Source organism: Tiliqua scincoides, chromosome 13, assembly GCF_035046505.1.
Source record: "Tiliqua scincoides isolate rTilSci1 chromosome 13, rTilSci1.hap2, whole genome shotgun sequence".
In the NCBI taxonomy this organism is placed as follows: Eukaryota; Metazoa; Chordata; class Lepidosauria; order Squamata; family Scincidae; genus Tiliqua; species Tiliqua scincoides.
Genome location: NC_089833.1, coordinates 15,673,774 through 15,695,763, shown reverse-complemented (window position 1 = coordinate 15,695,763; position 21,990 = coordinate 15,673,774). Strand labels below are relative to the sequence as shown.

The 21,990-nt window shown below is 46.0% G+C and overlaps 1 protein-coding gene across 3 annotated transcripts in view; it reads left to right on the top strand.

The window, feature by feature from the left end:
* Positions 1-900: 900 nt before the first annotated feature.
* The window catches only part of TNRC18 (trinucleotide repeat containing 18), a 97,098-nt gene continuing 76,008 nt past the window's right edge, over positions 901-21,990 (top strand). For all 3 annotated transcript variants that reach the window (XM_066640482.1, XM_066640483.1, XM_066640481.1), the window contains exons 1-2: positions 901-1,352; positions 4,444-4,818. In XM_066640482.1, coding sequence (XP_066496579.1) covers positions 4,617-4,818 — 202 coding nt within the window. In that variant the 5' untranslated portion in view covers positions 901-1,352; positions 4,444-4,616. The remainder of the gene's footprint in view (positions 1,353-4,443; positions 4,819-21,990) is intronic.

Genomic DNA, 21,990 nt, shown 5'->3' with positions numbered 1-21,990 from the left:
TCAATTGGAGCTCAGGAAAGCGTACATAGGATTGCAGTCCCTAAGTCTGCCTGTTTTTACTCTCGAGGAAGCCCCACTGATTTCTTACTACTGGTTTACTGCTCCCCTCCCCCCCAAGCATGCTCCGCGGGCTCGATCCCTGTGTAGCTTTCCAGGACTGGCTCCGGTTGCAATCCACAGGCACTTTTTTTCCCCTGGGGGAGTACAAGGCGGGTTTTAGATCCTGGAGGATGCGGGGGGGGTCAGGCTGCTGTCCTGGGGAGGTTTAAATGCACCACTGGGTCCCATATATTGGATGGCGCAACCCCCCCCCCCAAAAAAAAGTTCAGAAAAATGTAGGGGGGAAGGAAGGGGGGGAGATAGGAAGGTGGTGCTGAGGCTGGCCTGCCCTCCATCTCCCTAAATAGAGGACTGAAGTTAACAAGTATCTTTCTGTTTTGATCACCCAGCCTAGACGGGGGGGGTGGGGTGGAAGAAGGGGGGGCCTAGAAACCGCCACTCCCAGTTCTCACCACCCATTCAGCCCTGCCCCTTGGCGGAGAGGGGAAGCCTTGAAACTGCTGCCAGTCCCCCTCCTCCTCCTGTTCGGTCCATAATCGGTTTTATAGGAATGGCTGGGGGCCAAAGTGTTTACATGGGGGTGAGTGGCAGGCGGGGCGGCCAATGGAGGCCTGCGATCCCAGTTTGGCTGGCCAGCCTGGAGGGGGGTGGGACAGGAGAAACAATGCTTGTTTCATTGCTTAAGAGGAGCTTTTTTTTGGACCCCCCTTCTCCCCCTCTTCCCCCTTCCTCCTCCTCCTCTTTTTTATTATTTTTTTTTATAAGATCCACAGAGAGGAACTTGAAAGGAATTCCCCCCTCTTTTCCTCCCCCCCTTTTTCTTTTGGTGGGTGATGTACCTTTCCCAACCCTGGGCTGTATATGGAGATTCTGACCCCCCTCCCTCAGCAGCAGCAGCAGCTCTACCTGGAGTTTATTAAAAGCAGCAGCCGCCCCAGCAGGAAGCTGGAGCTTTACCACCAAGCGGGGCAATCTCTCCTGCAGGCGCTGGCTGCTCTTTCAGGGCGGAGGAGGCAGCCCGGCTGGCCCGATGACCAGTAGGCAGCACTTCCCCATCCCAACAGGACCAGGAGAAGAAGAGGGGGGCAGACCAGAGTGAGCGCGAGGCGAGGCTCCCTCTCCAGCAGCCCAGCCTGGATCTAAGCGCTACTTGTATCTCTCGCACGGCTCCGGACGCGAGCACGAAATTGACATGCCAAAGAAGAGGATGCGATAGAAATTGAAGGGCTTTGGGGGGTGGGTTGGTGGAAGGGAGGGCCGGAAAGAAGCAAGAAGAGGATTCCTCCCCAAAGGTAAGTTCCAGAACCCCCCCCTGCTCTCCCACTTCTTTTGCAAGTTGCAAGCGCCCGGTCTACTCGGAGCAAGCCGCCACCCACCCACTCCCTTCAGTGGGGCTGACTCCCAGTTGCAGTCTTCTTCCCCCCTCCAACCCCGCTCTGAAGTCCCCTTCTGTTTTCTAGGAAAGTGCAGGGGAAATTGCAGCCTGCAGCCCTCTTACTCGCAAGCAAGCCCACTGGGCTCAGTAGGCTTGCTCTCTAAGTAAGCGGGGTTGTAATAGTTTGGGTATTGGAGGGTAGGGGTAAGTGGGGAGAATACTGCTTCTAAAATGAGGACACCCCCCCCCATCAGATGTAGCTCTGATTTGGTGTCACTATCAGTCCCCCCCCCCCAAAATAAATCAAAATAATAAAAATACTGAAATCTGGGCTCAGTTCTGGTCTCTGTGTGTCTGTCTATCTGGCAAACATCACCTTGGAAGGAATGCCAGGAAAAGGGGCATTTTAACATAAGGGGTTGGGCAGTTAAAAAAAAAAAGCCAAAATTAAAACCAGGGCTCCGGCCATATTTTTGGCTAGCTGAGATTAACAAGGAAAGTAAAAGGGGAGAGAGAGAGAGAGAGAGAAATCCTGCCCCCACCCAATCCTGACCCAATTCCCCTATAAAATCATAATATTTTTTTAAAAATTTTTTTTGGGGGGGTTTCTTATTTTCATCAGATTCTTTTAGGCTCTTGAGCAAATATAAAATGTATGGAACAAGAAAAGGACCATCTCCCCTGCTTAAAATGGAAACCAAACCATCCCTCTGAGTTATGGTTTATAGGAAAATCAAAGCAAATGTTTACTCTCTAGCCTTTGCCTGGTGGGTGCATGAATGGGGAGGGGGGATAGTCTGATATATCTAGAGATCATTTTAACTAAACCCAGATTAAATTAAATTTTATTTTAAAAACCTATTAAATAACTTTGTAGGGATTTTTTTAAAAGTTGTTTCATCTAGTAGGTTTCATCAGCTGCTGGGTGGATACAGCTTCCACAGAACTCCAGTGTAATTTTTTTTTTCCAGGAGGGATATAAAACATTGACTAATTGAGGATTCATCTTGGATTTTTACGATTTTAAGACAGCTGGAGAATGACTTCAGGGTGGAGAGGAAAGAGTTTTAAAAAACTGTTTGGGTTCCCTTCTTTTCAAAATCCTCCCCTTTCCCCTTCTCCTAGATACCAAATTGTAAGCATTTTGGAATATTTTGGGAGAAGACAGACAAGCTAGCCAGAAATACTTGTCCAAGAGCACTCCAGGTGCAAAGATATATATTTGGCTCACTCGAACAAGAAATCAACCCTTAACACATTTATTTGCAAAACACCCTGCTCTTTTGAAATTACATTCCAGTTTTAAGAATGGGGTGTTATCTCAGTGTGGCTTTTAGCATTTTTTAAAATCCTATTTGGATCTTAAGAGGGGGAAAAAATACACTGATCCTTATTTTTTTGGCTCCCTTCCTAAACACTTACTAGGGAAAAAGTCCCACTGATTTCAGTGGAGCTTACTTCCAAGTGAACATGCATGGATGTGCCTGGTGAATTAGGGCCCAATCCTATGCATGTCTACTCAGAAGTAAGTCCTATTATAGCCAATGGGGCTTACTCCCAGGTAAATGTGGGTCGGACTGCAGCCTGGTCAGTTTCACGAGTGTGGTGAAATGATCAATTTCAGTGTTGTAACAATGCTATCTTAAACACACTTACTAGAGAGTTGGCCCCATTGACCTCAATGGGACTTGCTTCTGGAGTAAATATGCGTTAGGGCTGAACTGTTAGTTTAAGGAACGGGGGGGGGGGGAGAGAGAAGAGATCTGGTTTCTCATTAGGTCATAAAATCCATCCCCTTCAAAGCTATTTTAACAAGCTGGTTTAAGAAATCTAAAGTCCATCTTGGCTAAGTTGTGTATTGGAGAGGTTCTCCCCCCCCTTTGGGCGTAAAAGGTTTAAACATTAATTAATGTCAGGGTTAAGATGTTGATAAAATGTGTAATGGGTTATTTTCACCTCTTGGCTGGTAGAAGCTCCCACCCCCCTCTGCATGTTTGCCTATCCAAATCTGATAAGGGGAAAAAATAGCATTTTGCATTCCATCCTAGGTGGGGGTCCAGGCAAGATCTGGGAGAAAGCATCCAAATGGGTCTTTAATTAAAATTGTATATATTGTTATATATATATATAATCTCCTGAGGTCAGGGACAGAAAACTCTCCTAATTAAGGCTGTGATCCTAAGCACCACTACCTGGGTGTAAAAATCATTTGAAAAAAAATCAGTATTCGCTTCTGAGTAAAATGTGCAATAGGGGATCAGGCTTGGGGGGCTGGGAATCCCAATTCATGACCCTCAGCCCCTGTTTCCTTGGGGAATCGGCGCCATATAGTGTAAACAGGTTTGCTCCCAAATAAGAAGAGCTGAAAAGGAGAACCATCTTGGAGGGGGGGGTTCCCCAGTCCTAAGCATGTTTCAGTGCTTTATTTCAGAGTCAAAGAATCAGACTGTTGCACGGAGAGGAGAGTGTTTACAGGGCTGCAGCTTTACTTGCCTGGCTCCATTTAATCCCTTAGACTTACTCATGAGTAAATGAATGATTAGAAGCAGTGCAACCTGCTTCTTTGTAACAAAAAAAAAGGAAAAAAAAAGAAACCAGCCCTTTTCAACAATCAAATTTTTCTAGTTTGGGAGGGGAAGAATGCATTTTTTAAAGTGGACGGATTCTCGGCCAGTATGATATTTTTTTCTCTTCATTTTTGAAGTGGCGATGTTAGAATGGTGTCTATTCTATTTCATTTTTCTCTTAACCCCCTCCCCCACTGCTGCACATCTGTGCCTGATCCCTTACCAAGAGTGGGTTTTACCCCTGGGTAGACATGCCTGGAGATTGCTCTGTTAGCCTAGAACAAAACACTCACCCATACAAAGCAATGGATATATAGCTTTAAAAATCTGTATTTTAAAAAAAGCCTCCTCTCTCCCAAATGAGCCTTGCTTTGGGGTGTGTCTTCCCCCCCCCTTTTCCCCAGTTGTAGCCTCTTAATTTTTCTCCCCTTTTCATTCTAGGCGAAAACAAAAAGACAAGGTTGTGAACCTCCCATCCTCTTGGCTGGAAAGAAAAGGCATCAGGAAGAGGAAGAGGATGGTCGTGAAGGCACTGCAGAGGGCAATGGGGCTCAGAGTCTATTTCCAAAGCTCTTGAGTCTGGGGGCGAGAGGGGGCCTGCAGTCCACTAGCGGATGATGGATGGAAGAGACCTTGGGGGCCCCCGCTCTGTGCATGTCCCCCCACCACTGCTCTCTGGCTTGGCCATGGAAAGCCATCACCGGGTGGCAGCTGGAGCCGCAGCACGACTTGCACCCCTGGCCACTGGGTTACCACCAGCTCCTCTTCCCCCAGGAAAATACCTCGCCTCGGGCATCAGTCTTCATTCCCACCCGGGTAAGGGAGAAAAAAAAAAAAGCAGAACACATTTATTGTTTTCTTTCAGAACAAGAGTCTTTATTTGCTTGTTGTTTATTTCCCCTGGTTTGCTATCCAGACCCAACAAGAGGTTTCTCCCCCCCCCTTTTCCTCATCCACAGTTCCCTTCCAAAGCAGTCCCAATCCCAAGCAATGCTTACCTGGGAGTGAGCCCCATTGAGTGCAGTGGGGTTCCTTTGCGGATGTGTTGGGTGCTTGCCCAGGGGGAATGTGGCGAGACTTGCTTTCAAGTCAAGGTGCATAGGATCCTGTGGTCAGCAGATCTGCACCCCCACCAGTTTGCCCTCCCTTGGGAAAAAAATGCCCTTCCCCCCCCCCTCCAAAAGACCCCTTCGAATCCTTTTGGTTGAAAACCCTCATAAAATGACCTGCTCGGGTTTGTGATGTGCAGATTCTCAGTACAGAATCTTATCCCCCGCCACCTCTATAGGGGATGGTTTGCACCCCTTCTCCTCCTCCCACCCCATAGCTCAGCATGGCCCCTGTAGGTTTAATAAAGCAGCAAGCAAAATAAAATTCTCTTGAAAGACCTGATGACATAAGACCTTGGCCCCTATAACTCCCAACCCATTTTCAAGCACCATATATTCCCCTATGTACACCCCACTGCTTTCCCCAGCTCCCCGAAAGGACAGAGCCTTTGCTGTTCTCTTGGATCACCTCCCCTTGCCCCCCCCCAAAAAACATGCATTTACAGACCCTTGTAAGCCGATTTCTAGGCTGCCGGGAAGCCCGCCCTTCTCAACCAGGCAAGCCAAGTCTGGATCCCTTAGACAAGAGGCAGGCATGTGAATCCCCCAGGATTGGATTTCTGGAATCTCAGGATGGATCCCTTGCTCCTTTTGCTGTTTTAATCTGGCCACCCAGAATAGGTCTCCCCTGTCGACAGCTGGGCAAAATATTCCTGACGTTTTGTGAAATTTTCACTTTTTGTGAAATTGACTCCTTTTCCTTTAAGATCTGACAACCCTCAGTTGTGTGTGTGTGTGTGTGTGTCTATTTTCCTGTGTCTAGAAACAGTATTTAACTGCCCTGGTTGGAGAGCACAAACTGGGCTGCCTTGCAAGTCTTGTCTCATGCACAGTTCCAGCGGCAGCAAGCAGCTGTTTTGGTGTGATCTGTTTGGAAAGTTGCCGTCTTTTTGCCATGTTAAACTCCTGGATCTTTCGGCCCTGGTGGCTCTTTGCATGTCTGTCTTGCTATTTCTTGTTCTGGCTGGAAGTGGCCTGGTGTCCTCTGAAACCCACTTTTTATTGAGGAGACTAAGGGAGCCTTTTTCCAAGGGGTGCCTTTAAGAATGAACCAATTGTGTGGACCTGCCAGATCAGCTAAAGTTTTATGGACACTTCCATATTGCTAGTAGGCAAAGTTGCTAACAGATGGTGGTGGTGGGGGGAATGCAATTCCACAACTCCGAAATTGCTCCTTTCTCCCCAGAGTGAGGCCTTTGTGCAGCTCAGTTTGCAATCTGAATTGCAACAGGCTCTTTTGCTCTCCCTTTTGCTTTTAGCCCCTTTTTAAAAAAAAACAAAACAAAAAACTGGGCAGCTCTGAAAATAGCCAAACCATGTTTGGTTCATGAAGAATCATGTTTGGTTAAAATGTTTGTGACTGGGCCCTGACTCTTACCGGCGGAAGCAGCGGCCTTTCCTGAGGTTAGTTCCCTAAGTTTGGTGGCGGTTAATTTTAACTTGCTTATTCCTGTTATTTGGGGGGGCGGGGGGAGGCATCATAGATGCAAAAAATTCCAAGAGGATTTTTGTTGCTGTTTTTTTTGGTGGTGGTGTTGCTTTTTTCCCCCCATGGTTTGGTTTTTGCTGGAGAAGGAAGCTCTTGGAGAATCGGCTGGTCTTGTGGGACCTCCTCCTTCATCCCGCTCTCCCTTCTGTAATTCATTGTGAAGAATGGGTTGTCCTGCAATAAAGGAGAAGTAGAAGCTTTGTGCGCTGGGGTGGGGGGGAGAGCATTTATGCTTGCAAGAGTGCGCATGCAATTTAAAACAGATGAAAAGTTGTACTGTTCTCTGGCATCCCCTGTTCCTGGACGCTTTTATTTTTTCCCCCTACCCCTTTAGCAGTGTTGGAGGAGAGCATGTAAAGGTGGGAGAATTCAGAGATTTGAGCATTAATGTGCACACTGTTGCGGGGACATGCACACACACATGTCGTCGTCGTCGTCCCCCGTAAACCTCTAAGCTTTACTCCCTGTATGTGCTCATTGTCGCTCAGGCTGGATTTTTGGGGTTGGGCATGTGAGAGTCGATGTAAAAGCTCAGTTACTGAATGTGTGGTTGTTGATGAAAAGAATTATTTTTAAACCCATCGGCAAGAGGCTGTTGTACTGTACATGCCCGAGTGAGATAATTTGAAAAGCCAGCCTGCTGAGACCTTTTCTTTCAGGGCTGTAGGCTTTCCCCCCATTAAGGCCCAAGAGGGGACTTTGAAGTGGCTGTCCCTGTATCCAAATTAGATTTTTGTGTGTGTGTTCAAGGCTGGGCTCTGACAATCCACTCAGAGCATGGGTGAAGGTTGAAAAGCAGTGGGCCCAACCCTTGGCGGCTGCGCTCTCCTGATGTGCAGACGTCCACGGGATCAGGCCTTCCCCGGATTAATGAGTGACCTGCAATTCTGGATCTCTTCTCCCCCCCCTTTTAAAAATCCATGTCAAAATAGCATTGCAAGCCAATCTGTTGCTTGAGTTCTGGAGTGGGTGTCGTCCCAGTCTCCTCTCCCTCCCCAAGCTGGGCGTGGATGGGTGACTTGAAGTTTACTTTAAGAGGTTGGTAGGGTGACGGAGTTGGGCAATCCGGGAACCTGTTTCTCCTCCTCCTCCTCGCCCAGATGGAATGAATGACTTTGAAATTTTGCAAAGTCCAATTTGCCAACATCTGCAGAGAAGAAAGCCGGGCCCCCGAGTTGAGCGGCAAGATTTATGGGCTTTGCAAATAGGTGGCACTGCCAATTTTCCAGGTGCTAAAACAAGAGGCTAGGATGAAAAGCCATAAAACTGAGCACATGAGCAAACACCCTTTTCTTCAACCCCCTCCCCCCTCACAAACAATGTCCCTTCCCCGCTTTGCCGTAACCACAACCACCACCTCCTCCTTCTTGGACACATTTTTAAATCTTCCCAGAAGTGAACTCATTATCTAGACCAGGGGTGCTCACACTTTTTTGGCTCGAGAGCTACTTTGAAACCCAGCAAGGCCCGGAGATCTACCAGAGTTTTTTTTTACAATGTTCGCGCCATCATAACATATAACATTTATGTGTACAATGTATGTTGGTGTACCTTGAGCCCCACTGAGTATAACAGGATTTAGGAGTAAGTCCTGGATTAGGCAGCCTCACAGCCTAATCCTAGGCATGTCTACTCAGGAGTATGCCTAGGATTAGGCTGTGAGTCTGCAATCCTAGCCACACTTACCTGGGAGTAAGCCCCATTGAGTACAATGGGCCTTACTCCCGGTGTTTCCTCCCAGAGGCACCTGAAGTGGGGGGGGGGGTCGGCACTCCGCGATCTACTCATTTTGCTTCGCGATCTACCAGTAGATCGCGATCCACCTATTGAGCACCCCTGATCTAGACAAATTCAAACTGAGGATAACACTGAGTTTTTCTCTGATATTATAGCATTTAATTCTTTCTCAGGGTCTTCTAGCCACTGGGCATTATTTTGCCTTCTGTTACCAAAAGCTGCCAGTGATCTTGCTTATTTTTAACCTTCTTTTCAGGCTGTTTCCGGATATGATTGTATTTACATTAATTGACTGTTCTCACCACACCTTTATTATTATTATTTTTTTTTCTGGTCTGGTTTTCCAGGTTGTAGAAAACCACTTGCCTGTTCACCCATGGCAAGTAAACATTTCCTCTAGGCGAGCAGGCAGGGAAGCTTGACTACTGGTACAATCCTACACACGCTTAAGCATACTTTAGGGGTGCATGTATATTCCCAGGGCAAGATCTGGAGGCAACTAGTGAATTGGCCAAGCAGTGCCTAAACAGGAGACCACCTAGTAGCTCCCTTGGGGTCCAGCCTTGGTTGAACAGTGGGAGATGAATGCAACACCTATAAGCAAGGAGACTGACGGCTTCTGAGGACTTCCTTCCATAGCTATCTTGAGTCGTAATGCTTCTGTAATTCAATCATTGAAGGTGTGAGCTGTGTAAGAGAGGCTTTGTGGTGCAGTGGTTAGAGTGTCGAAATAGGAGTGGGGAGACTCTTCCTACTTGGCCACTAGGTGACCTTGGGCCAGTCACTTTCTCTTAGCCTAGCCCAGTGGCTCCAAAACTTTTCAGCATCGGGACCTACCTAATAAAATAGCTTCACTATGGAAAAGTTTCAGTGGCTATACTGGTGATTGGGCAGCAGTGCTCCACGCCCTTCCCCCAGTAGCAGATTGTTTAAGTAGCAGATTGATTCACATCCCCTTGTTGGTTTCGCAGCCCACCAAAAATTAGGTTGTGATCCCACTGGTGGGCTACGGACCCGCAGTTTGGGAACCACTGGCCTAGCCTATCTTGCAGGGTTGTTGTGAGACAAAAATGGGGGTGGTGAGAGCCTTGTGTGGTGCTCTGAGCTCCTTGGAGGAAAGGAAATGGGATAGAAATGTAGCAAAAATACTTAGTAAAGCTGGGGAGGGCAGAGATCACACTTGCCCGTCTATCCACCAGCCCATGTACAAGGCAGCATCCCAAGAGGGTTATGTACATGGAATATTCAGGCTGCCTGGGAACACACAGTCAGCCCAGCGATGGCCCTTTCTGTACTAGAACTGACTTTGGTCCAATCGTACAGAAATCCACTCCTGATTTCTCTCCACTACCCCAGCCTTTTCTGTTTCAGCTAACTAATTTGGAGGGTAGCAGAAGCCTTTGAGTTAAACCAGAGCAAGTTCAAAAACCTGTTTGGATCTAGGCCTACTCGCCCAGTGATTAACCAGTAGATCCCAATCTGCCTTTTCTACCCATCTCTGATCTAAAGGAGTGCCTCCCTCCTTCCTTATGAACCTGTCTCCCCTTTTGAGGTCATCATCAGAGGCTTCTCTTCAGGGTTTAACCCGCCTTTGGAGGTTGTGTGCAGAGACTCAAGACAGGGTCTTATGTATGGCAGTGCCTTTGTTGTAGAACAGGGGTCTCCAAACTTTTTGAAAGGCTGCATCAAATATCTGGCATGGTGTTGAGGGCTGTAAAAAAAATTTAAATATTAAATTTAAACAAATAAATTAGAGATAGAGCTGAGATGAGTGAATAAATGAATCAATGGGCTCATTCATTCAACCTCTCTGGCCCTCAGAACACCCTCCAGTCATAACCAGAGCAGAGCTCTGGTCATGTACAGTTGAATGGGCCAGAGGCTTTTTAAAAAAAATTTATTTATTTATTTTTCAATAAACAAACACACATACAAAACACATACATACAAATATTGAGGTTGCAGGATACCATATACCAATTAATAATTCATTCTACTAATAATTTCTTATATCTCTTAATATAATCAAAAAAGACAAAAAGGAAAGAGAAAACAATTATAAAAAAAGGAAAAAAGATGTACAAAAAATACATATCCATTTCTAAAAACAATGTTTCATATTCTATATACTTCACCATTTCATCATCATAATCATCTCTTCCCTTCTTTTCCCATCATTCTTTATGTTCCTTCTTTCAGTAAACTCTTAAACTCTTTTATTAATACAGCTTATTCTAATACAAATTTACTACTAAATACTTATCATAAATCTAATTATAAACAAATCTACCAAACCACTCGTATATTGTATATCCATTGCTTTCTAAACTTTACTTTCTACCTTCATATCATTTCTCCATCTATAAATTCCAAAATAATATCAAACAAATTTAAGTCTAGTTCATCAAAATTCATCTAAATCTAAGTTCATCAAAATTAACCTATAAAATACAAAATCTTAAACTCTTTTATTAATATAACTTATTCTAATACAAAATTACTACTAAATACTTATCATAAATCTAATTATAAACAAATCTACCAAACCATTCATATATTACATATCCATTACTTTCTAAACTTAAGTTTCTACCTTCATATAATTTCCCCATCTATAGATTCCAAAACAATATCAAATTTAAACCTAATTCGTCAAAATTAACCTATAAAATACCTAGATATATTTATTCTTCTCTCAAATCAAATATTACGCCACTACCAAATCGTGTCATTATCTTGAATAGCAATTCAAATCTTGCATATCATCTCTAAACTTTTTTCCCTTCTCTTTTCCATCTTTTTTTTCCTGATAAACTTCACAAGAATGTCTCTTAAGAGTTCATGCTTTGATATACATCCTCTTCTTAGTCTTCTTATTCCTGCCAATAAATCCAGATCCTGGCAGGTCATCTCCTTCTCTTGGTCAATCTCTTGGTCAACTACACTTGTTGGTTGACATGTCTCTTCCCCATTCTGGTCCAATACCATTGGGTTACTTATCTCCAGTCTGCCCCATCTTTCTGTATTTCCATTAAAATTGTCATTTCAACTTGTTGGTCATTATTCTTCATTATTGTAGCTTTAACTTCCATTTCATTAAGCTTATTTATCTGTTGGCTTAAGGTTTCCATGCTAATTTGGATTTGTAAAATTTGGATCACTTGTTGTCGACTCATATCAAGCAAATATTCCAGCTTTTGTTGTAATAGATTTTTCCAATTTGTTCCTGATGAATCCATGATTTTTCCCTTACAGTTTTCTTTTAGTCCACTAGATGTCCTGGCCAATCTCTTTGCTATGGAATGCAAACATTTAGTTTCCCACAAACACCGACCAAACAATGTTCAACTCACCACTCAGTGATAGGAAATCCTTCCACACTCAAATAATCCAGAATTCAACACCCAATAAAATTTATATCTCATACAGGGTTGCAGATTTGTAAACTTGTATTGATAAAGTTATACTCCATATAGTGCCAAAAACTCAAATGTCTCTTCTCAGATTTAAAAATGACAATGAGGTGGAGGAATCCTCCCCCCTTCTCCTTCTTCCAAAGTCAGTTGTTTAAAGCCGGGATTTACATAACACAAACAGCACTTACTTTGTTCTTCCAAGTATCTTCTTTCAATAGATGAAATCTGTTTCAGTAGATGGTATCTCCACAGGGGTTTTGCAGTTGGTCCTGATTTCAGTCTTCTCCCCCACTGCCTTGAATGGCCAACTCTCCCCCCCCCTTTCCAACCTAACTCAGGTATCACTGTCAGGATGACTAAACCTCTCCTGGCAAAGTCATTGGATCTCCTGGACCCACAGAAATAGAGGTGAGAAACAGGCTGAAATCTGGAGCCCCGGAGATCCTGCCTGTTCAGTTCACTGCATCGCCCCCCCCCCCCCAGCCAGAGGCTTTCAGGGGACAAGAGGCTGTTTATGGTCCGGATAGAGGCTTGTCGCAGGCCACATCTGGCCCCGGGGGCCGGGGTTTGGAGACCCCTGTTGTAGAACATTGGAACCCCCTCCCTGTAGATTCTCCCTTGAAAAGTGATTAAGATCATTTGGCTTGCCAGAGTGTTGAATGAGTTATGTTTCCCTTTCATTAAATTGCTGCTCCTATCACTTGTTTTATGCTGGGACATTCTGGTTGTTGTTTTATATGTTGTGGTTTTCTCCTTGGCAATCATGGCCATCATTCTCATGGTTGGGAAAGACCACCTTGGCAGTTTCAGAGTGAGAGGTGGGACACGGCACCGTGAAAGAGTACTTTCAAGGAAACCAGACTTTTTTTCTCCCAATAAATCTGGTGAATCTGATTCAGAAGCGTCCTGGCTTCTGTTTATTGGTCACGATGGAGTGAGGGGTGGTTTGGAAGTGGCTTATATGTGCCATGTATTCAGTGGTGGCATCAGTCAAAAAATGGTTGGGAGGGCAAAGAGGGGGCAGATTGCTCTTTGGGGAGGCAAGCTTTGTCCCACACGTTAGATTTTTGAAATCGATGTCACATTCTTGCTCCATTCCTGGATATATTTTTCTCTGAAGCAAGCAAAACTAGGGCCAAGTTATCTGGAATGTGATGGAATGAAATTTCCAAGCAAGCATATTTAGGATTGCAAGTTTTATTGTCATTACCCGTTTATAGTTCAGCAGTGAGGGGTTTGGGCAGGGAGCAGGCTACTTGTCCAGTGGGGCATTTATCCCTTTCCTCTGTCCACCCCCCCCCAATACTTCTGGGTCTCATGACAACTGTGCAAAGTAATGATGAGCAAAGCGGCTGCTTGGGGAGGGGGTTTGCAATTCACATTGCTGTAGAGGGGAGCCAACAGGGGAGGGGAGGTATGTGAACCAAGTAACTTCCAGGAGGTTTCATTGGCTGGTGTGTCCCGCTGAAGACTTTTGGGAACCTGGAGTTTCAAAATTGAAATGGTTCTGCCTGCTTTTGTAAAAAGAGACGCGACCCACACATTTAGGCACACATCTGTTTACTATTTTCCTCCACAAACTGCCTTGTAAAATAAGCTTCCAAACTTCCCCCCTACCTTTTGGCCTCTCAAAACTCTATTTGACTAGGTTTGCTGAATTCCATTACAGGGGGCAGGGGCAGTTTCCCAATTTTAAAAGGAGTGGTTGAATGGTTTGTTCCACTTTAAGATTCAACAGACCAGCATTGGATGCTCACTGGGGGTGAAGGGGAGATTGAGAAATAGATACCCTCTTTAAAAGTTTCCTTTTGTGAGAGTATCATGTAGTAGCCAAAACTGGAGGTCAACTGTGCTGTTGGCCTTTAGCCTGCGATCCTAGACGCTCTTATCTAGAAATAAGTCCAACTGAGTTGGTGGGATTTACTTTGAGTAGAAGCGCATGAAGTGATTTTTCTAACCATCTTTCCAGAACGTCACCCCCCTACCCTCCCTCTGCCAGGTACCCTACACTCCAGTTCAGCCTCATACTTCCAAACAGATTAATCTATGGAACATCAGCTTTTACTTTCAAAGTAAGCTTCTAGCCCTCATGAGGCTGGGAAAAAGCACTTAATGACTATTTAATAAGTCTCTCTTTAATAGTGGGTGGAAATGTAGCTATGGCTTGGTCACTGGGTTCCTCCCTCTCTTTCCTGCAAAACTCAACGCCATGGCTTCCTCACGAGGAAGCTGCTTGAATTGGCATATAAGGTGGCTATGCCTTACCCCATAAATGAGAGCTAACTGGGCAAAACCAATGCCATTTTTAGACTTGGCACCTCAAATATGCCCAAGAATAGGACTAACATTTATGACAACAAAATGTGTGTAGTCTTGTGTAGTTTGCAGTGGGACCGAAGTGGGTGTGTGTGTGTTTTCAAATTGCAATTAGCTGCTTAAACCTGCATTAAACAGCCCCACCCGTATGCAAGGAAGCCTCCTGTCTTAGCTGGACCGAATTTCAATGTACTACTGAAAAAGTAGCTCAGTGCCGCCTCAGGGCGTACGTGCCCTACTTATAGTATTTGGTTATCTAAAATTGTGACTTGGAAATATGTATGTGGAACCTCTGTCCTAGTGACAGACCTCTGGCTCCTTTCTGACTAAGGTGAGGCGGGGGGCTTACCATGTTAACCTGAGACCCACCTAGCAGCTGTCTCTTCTTTCCTGGATTTATTTTTAATGTCAACTTTTCAATAAGGCCAGGCTGTAAGAGATTGGGGTGGCTGAACAGATGGCCCTTTGTGTGCACGGCTGAAACAGCCCCCTTGTGCAGGCTGGCTTGGAACAACCCTAATGCTGTGATGGGAAGAGAGTGAAGGAGCAGATAAAGACGGCCTTTATCTTATGTATTTATTTTTCACATTTTTATACTGCCCCCTTCCTACAAGGAGCTCAGGGTGGCACGCATAGTTCCTTCCCTCTTTTTGGCCTTGCAACAACCCTGTGAGGTAGGTGAGGCTGTGAGAGATCATGACTGGCCCAAGGGTTGGCAACCTTCAGTCTCCAAAGACTATGGTATAAGCCTACAGCACCCGGTATTCCCAGGCGGTCTCCCATCCAAGTACTAACCAGGCCTGACCCTGCTTAGCTTCTGAGATCAGACATGTTTGGGCATGGAAAGACGATGGTATAAGCCTACAGCACCCGGTATTCCCAGGTGGTCTCCCATCCAAGTACTAACCAGGCCTGACCCTGCTTAGCTTCTGAGAATTAGACAAGATCAGGCATGTGCAGGGTAACAAAGTCACCCAGGAAATTTCTTGGCCAAGTGTGGATTTGAACCTGCTTCTTCCAGGTGAGAGCACAACTCCCAAGCCACTACACTATCCTGGCTATGGCAGAAGTGTTTCCCCTTGTAAAAAGTTGTGCTCAAGTTACTAGCTCACAAGGTGATGTGTTTTTAAAGCTGTCAGTGGAATGGAGATGGTGGAGTCTTGCAGTCTTGTGGGCTGGGCTCTGCCACTTCAAATTTGTTTGTGGATTTTCAGGTCTGAACTTCCCTCTGTGCTTAAAAGAAACAAACTAACCAAAACCATGGCTATGAAAATAGGTTCTAGCCCAGCTCTAGTTTTTCTTTCTTGGGGGGTGGGGGGGTGGGGGTGGATTTGTGTTCATAGGAAAGCTTTAAAATGGTGTGGTTGGAGAAGGAGCCAAGTCTGCCTTCTGCTTTGACTTCCAAGCTGGAATGTTTGAGTTCTGTTATGCAAAATAACAGCACAACTGCACTGAGTCATGGGACCTTTGGCTGATCGCAGCTCAGGCTTGAAGTCTGAATTGATGACGTCACTTCTGGCCATGACGTCACTCCCAGGTTAATGACATCACTTCCGGTGGGCCCTGACAGGCTGTCATTCTTAACAAGTGGGTCCTGGTGCTAAAATGTCTGAGCACCACTGATGTAAACGCTTTGGAAATGATTGCTCCATTTCCCAGGGTAATCTTGCTTCCCTGTGATGGCCCCCAGAAGCAATTCTTAAACCCCTCCCCCCCCCCCGCAATCTAGTAAGAGGCACCTTATCCTCCCCTGCCTTCCAAGTTTATTTTGGGGGGGGGGAGGGCTGGCTTTCTCCCCTTGGGGAAAAAAAAATCCCATTTAACCTCCTGCTGAAATCGATTTCTCAAACCAGAATCAGGTGCATGTGTGTGTACCAGATACTTTCTGTGGTCCATCTCTTGTATTTGATCGCAAACAAGTGCTTGTACCTTGGGAAGAGGCTATAGCTCAATGGGAGATGACCTGCTTTACATAGTTAGTCCAATCCCTGCTATCTCCAGGTAGGTCTCCTGCCCATTGGTTTGGACAATCCTGAGCTAGTTGAACTGGATTGTACCGATCTGGTTTGATAAAAGGCCTCTGGCTATGTTCATCCGCAAGTGTAGGAAGGGTTAGACTGTGCTGGTAGTTTTCCGAGTGTGTAGTGGTAATCTGATATCTCTGGTGAGACAGGTTCCCAAACCCTTTTGGTAGCATTTGGGTGTCAGATGAGAAGCACATATTGCTTGTGCCCGAGTTGGCAGCGGGATCACGTTTGTCCTGCCTTATCCTGAGTCAGCCCATTGATCCAGCCTCGCTGGGGATTGCCTGAGCAGTCTGGCAGCTCACCAGGATTGTAGAGGATGATCTTTCCCGGCCAGACCAGGCGACATCGTGGATTTAAACTGTGGCTTTTGCAAGGGAAGCATTGCTTGACCATTGAGTTAGGGCACCTTTCCTAAACCATGCTGAGCTATGGCCCATGGCCTTTTCCTGCTCCAACTTGACTAGAGCGGCTTGTGAAGACGGTGTCCTCATTTTTGCATGTCCTTCAAATGCACTGCACTTGCACCTATCCTGTACATTCAGCAGAATTGAGGGCTAGAGTTTCTAGGCCTGTATCAAATCAAATGCAACAGCCGTTACACTGTGGTGGTGGTAGTATATCTTTGCAGACAGAAAACCAGCAGGTCAGGAAGAAAGTTAGATCGGCATGCTAGTTTTCTAGGTGCAGGGAGTTGGGGTGGGGTGAAGTGTGTAGGAAAGAACCTCCTACCCACAACATTGCCACATCAACCTGATGTGGTACTGTCCAGGAAACGTTTTTCCACTTGCTTTTTCTGAATTTATAAACTGGTCCAGTGATGGGTCGTGGAGTAGGGAGACAGAGGGGAGTATAACTGGTAAATGTGCATACAATTAATGATATGTAAATAGTGTTGGGGGGGGGTTTGGTAGCGTGAGAGTCTAATCAGAAATGTCTCACTGAGGTTGTCAAAATAGAGACTTGGTGGTGGGGGCTCAGTGTACTTAATGCAAGATAGTATGGAAAATTAAATGAGTAAACTTCTCTTGGACCTAGGCCCAAAGTGGATATGACACATAGCTAGGCGTAACTCTCTCTCCCCCACCTCTATTTTTTTTTCTTTAACCAAAAAAGACTGCAGGCTTCAAGAGACTGCGGGTCTGAACACAGACATGACGGGGAAGATGCGGTTTTAATCCTTCTGCCTCTGGGTTTTAATCCTCCCCCCCCTTTTCAAGTTTTATTTTTAATGTATTTATAAGATGACTTGTAACCTGCCTCTTCCTGCCTACAGGATCACCCCACGGCAGCCAAGGAAGTTAAATAACACTTTCACGCTGAATTGAAAGCCATCCAAAACAACACTGCTGGGGGTGGGGGAAAACACAGGCCACAGTTGGAGAGCCCAGAGATGGCAGAGAAGCCACCCACCAGAAATCAGATAGCGGCGTTTGGTGTCTCTTGCTGGTGCCAAAATGAAAAAGGGTTGTAAGAACGTGGCTGAAAGACTGTAAGGAGGGCGCTGGTTGGATTTCCCCAGGTAGAGAGTTTCAGATCTGAAGCAGCCACCTCTTTGTGACTGGTTGAGAAAGTCCTCTTGACTGTACCAAAGCCTTGCTACAAGGGTACAAAGAAGAGGCCTTCTTGATGGGCACAATTTATTAATAAACTTTTCACATTTTTATTCTGCCCTTCCTCCAAGGAGCTCCAGGCAGCGTATATAGTTCCTTCCCCCCTTTCATCCTCACAACAACCCTGTGAGATAGGCGAGACCGAGGGTCAATGACGCTTTTGAGTCAAGAGGTGGGTGAACATACTGTTGACTTGTGCCTGAATATTGTTGCGATGTGGGCAAGACTGATTGCAAGGGGCTTTCCTTCACCCACTTACCACCCTCTCTTGGTGGGGAAAATCCTAGTGATGGACCCAATCCTTGCCATTGTGATTTTTATCAGATGCCTCCCCGCTCCATTTTGGTGTGAGTGAGAGTGAGCCCAAGACTTGCTGAAAGTTGTGAGTCTGTTCCGCACTGTTGTTGTCACATTGGGTCATTTACACTCTTGACAAGAGCAGGTGACACTGGCCACGTAGAGCAGGGGTGTCCAAGGTTTTTGGCAGGAGGGCCATATCATCTCTCTGACACTGTGTCAGGGGCCGGGGGGGGGGGGAAGGAATGAATTTACATTTAAAATTTGAATAAATTTACATAAGTTTGCATAAATGAATATATTAAAGATGAACTTATATGAAGGTCTTGCAATAGCTCAGGGCCTTTAAAAGGCCTTTCCTTTCACAGATGTGAAACAGCAAGCGGTGTAGGAAGCCCTCATCCCACAGCTCACGCAAGAGGTGGAACAGTCACCCTCACGCTGAGAGCAGTTGCATTGGGCCAGTGTGGGCTCCAACAAATCTCTGGAGGGCCAGAGGCTCATTGGAGACTGAGGGCTCCCTGAGGGCCGCACTGAAAGACCTCAAGGGCCGCATGTGGCCCCAGGGCCGGGGTTTGGGCACCCCTGATGTAGAGGAAAGATACTTCTTGTTGGGGTCATCACAACCCATGGCCTGGTCTGAAAGGGAGGGAAAAAAATTGTTGACTGTGGAGATCTCCCTTGCAGGGGTGTTATGCTGATTTAAAGGGGAAAAGTTTTCTCCCTGGCCTGGAATGGGATAATAATAATAATAATAATAATAATAAATAACAGGTATTTATATACCACCTTTCTTGGTCTTTATTCAAGACTTTATTCAAGGCGGTTTACATAGGCAGGCTTTTATTTAAATCCCTTATTAAATAGGGATTTTTACAATTGAAAGAAGGTTCTTTCTTTCAAGAACCACTACATTCAAGGTGTTTCATTCCGATCTGGCTTCTGGATTAATGCTTCTGTGGAACTCCTTGCCACAGGATGTGGTGATGGCACCTGGCCTAGATGCCTTAAAAGACGGATTGGACAGATTGATGGAGGATAAGTCCATCACAAGTTGCAAGTCATGATGGGCATGTCCAACCTCCTGGTTTAGAAGTAAGCTACCTCAGAATGGCAGGTGCAAGGGGTGATCAACGCAATGCAGGTGTCTTGTATGCACCCAGTGTGGGCCACTGTGAGCGACAGGCGGCTGGACTGGATGGGACTTTGACTTGAACCAGCAGGTCTCTTCTGATGTTCTTATGAACAGAAAAGGGTTTCTGAAGTTCAGCTGCATTGCATCTTCGAGTGCCTGTGATGCATTATGAAATAAAAAAACTAGGTATATGGTTGATATACCGCAAAATGTGGAAAGCAGCCAGTTTTTAAAGCAAAGGATATCTGGGAGACTGGTGACTGTTTAAATTGCAGCGGGTGCGGAAGACCGTCTTTGAGTTTGCTTGCTCATGCGGTTGGAGGGTGAAGGGCTCCTGTGTTCCTCCTGAGAGCTGTTGCTTCTCCCAACCTGCAAAATTGGTCCTTGTGGTTTTCTTAAGAAGTCCAGTGCTCCCATGCTGAATGATATCTGTTGGCTCTAAAAATCACCTCCAGCTATTTCAGCTTTGGGGGTTGCTTTAATGTGTGTTTTTTTTGTTTTGTTTTAAGTAGTTTTCTTTAACAATGAAGGGTCCTAAGGCTGTAATCCTATGCACACCTTCCTGGGAGTAAGTCCCTTTAAACTGAGTGGGGTTTATTCCTGAGTAGGCATGAATAGGGAAGGAGCTGTAGCTGAGGGGATGGTCCCAATTCCTTGCATTTCCAGGGAGGACAGACAAATTCTTGTCTGAAACTTCCCCCCCCACCAGTCAATGTTGGAAATACTCAGCTAAATGGGCCAACTCTTTATAGAACAGTTTCTGGTCTTCCCAAGGGTTGGTTTGAACTCTCCCTAGTTATGCTTTTAAAAGCATATCAACACAACCTATTTATTTGAGAAAACAAATGTTTGGTTGCCAACTTTTTTCTTTTACCAGCCTGACCTGCTCCTGTGCATCTGGGTGGCAGCTTGGTCTGCAGGCACATGCAACAGGGTGATGATTCTCTCCATACTTCACCAACAGAGTTTGCTGCTGATTAAACTGTTGTTGAAGGCACAAGAGCAAGCAAGGTTACTGTTTCTGGCCAGTTGGCAACCCCTAGCCAGCCGTGTTGATTCTACAAAGGTGATCTGTGCAGGGGAGCCCTCAGGGGAAGAAGAAAACCTGATTCTCAATTCCCAACAGATTTATGGTGTAATTTTACAGTAAACTTGCAATGTTTCTTCGGCTGACCTTGAAGCATCTTATTCTGAACCCTGCAGTTTAGAAACCTCAGGATACATTTGTCCACCCTTTAGAAATGTGTTAGTGAGTGGCATTGAATGTACTCTCGACAGCCATCTGAATTTCATTTCTTCCTTGGGTGTAGCGATTAAAGGTCATTTCTGCCTCATTTTTAGGGTTGCTGATGTTCTTGGATGAATTTTTAGAAGAGTCTGTGGCTTTTCGAACATAAGGTCCCAGAGCAGTCCCCACCGTCTTCAGATGGGGTGGAAAAGACCCTCGTCTGGAAACTGGGGAGCTACTGTCGGACAGTATCTGTCAGTACAGTGGGCCCTCAATATCCATGGACCTGGCATCCCTGGATTTCAATATCTGTGGATCCTTAGCCCACAGCTGGAGAGCCTCTGGTTCACACCAGCTACTTTCAGTCGCATCCGGAGGTCACATCTGGAGGCTCTCCAGGTGCAGATTTAATTATCGGTGGAATTTGGAATCCACGAGGGGAGGAATCCTGGAACGGATCCCCCACAGATAGCAAGGGCCCACTATACTGAGCTCAGCAGGGCACAGTGTCCTAAGTTTGTGTCAAGGCTCTCCATACCCCCAGGTTAGGCAGCCAAAGTGCTACAGAAAAAAAGCAATTGGTACTTTGGGTCTCAGGCCAGTAAAGCTCCTTTCAGGAGCTAGCTTGCAAAATGTGATTCCTCTAAATGAAATTGATGCCTGCTCTTTGAAGAGACCACCCTCTGCACTGTACAAGTTTTCCTTTGGCAAGATCGGCACTCTGGCCCTTTTTATATTGCTTGCCTCACCCAGGCGAAAGCACCAGTGGGCGTGGAAGGAGTTAAGAACATAAGAACAGCCCCACTGGATCAGGCCATAGGCCCATCTAGTCCAGCTTCCTGTATCTCGCAGCGGCCCACTAAATGCCCCAGGGAGCACACCAGATAACAAGAGACCTCATCCTGGTGCCCTCCCCTGCATCTGGCATTCTGACATAACCCATTTCTAAAATCAGGAGGTTGCACATACACATCATGGCTTGTACCCCATAATGGATTTGGAGTTGGAAATAGCACATGGCACAGTGGTGTGATTTATGCGTGTTTGTGGATTCATGCCTGCATCACGCCCAGCTCTATACCATGAACGCAGCCATGCATATATAATCAATACTCTTGGCACGAACTCTGTGTGCCCCTGCCGTTGGGACCGGGCCAGAGTGATGGGTGGCCACACCTCAGCCTACACTTGGCACTTGTTTTCTCCAAGCCACAGGCCCTGAGACCTGTTGCCAGAAGCTGGCAGTGGCTATCCAGGAAAGAGACCTCTGGGTCCTGCTGGATAGCAACCCCCGTCCACCAACATCATTGCCTCTGTGTACAGCGGCTGACAGATACCACTTCTGCACGGGTTTGCTAGGAAAGGGGTCAGATAACAGCCACAGTTATCATGCCCCTTTGCAACTCTGGTGCAGCCAGTTGAGAATATTCGGATCAGTTCTGGGTACCCTGGCTTGGAAGAGATCTTGTTGAACTGGAAAAGGGCAAACCAAAATGACCAGGGGGCTGGGAACACTTGCCCTACCAGGAGATGCAAAAGTAGTTGGCAACCTTCAGTCTCGAAAGACTATGGTATCGCGCTCTGAAAGGTGGTTCTGGAACGTTGGAGTGTCCTCTCCAGTGCG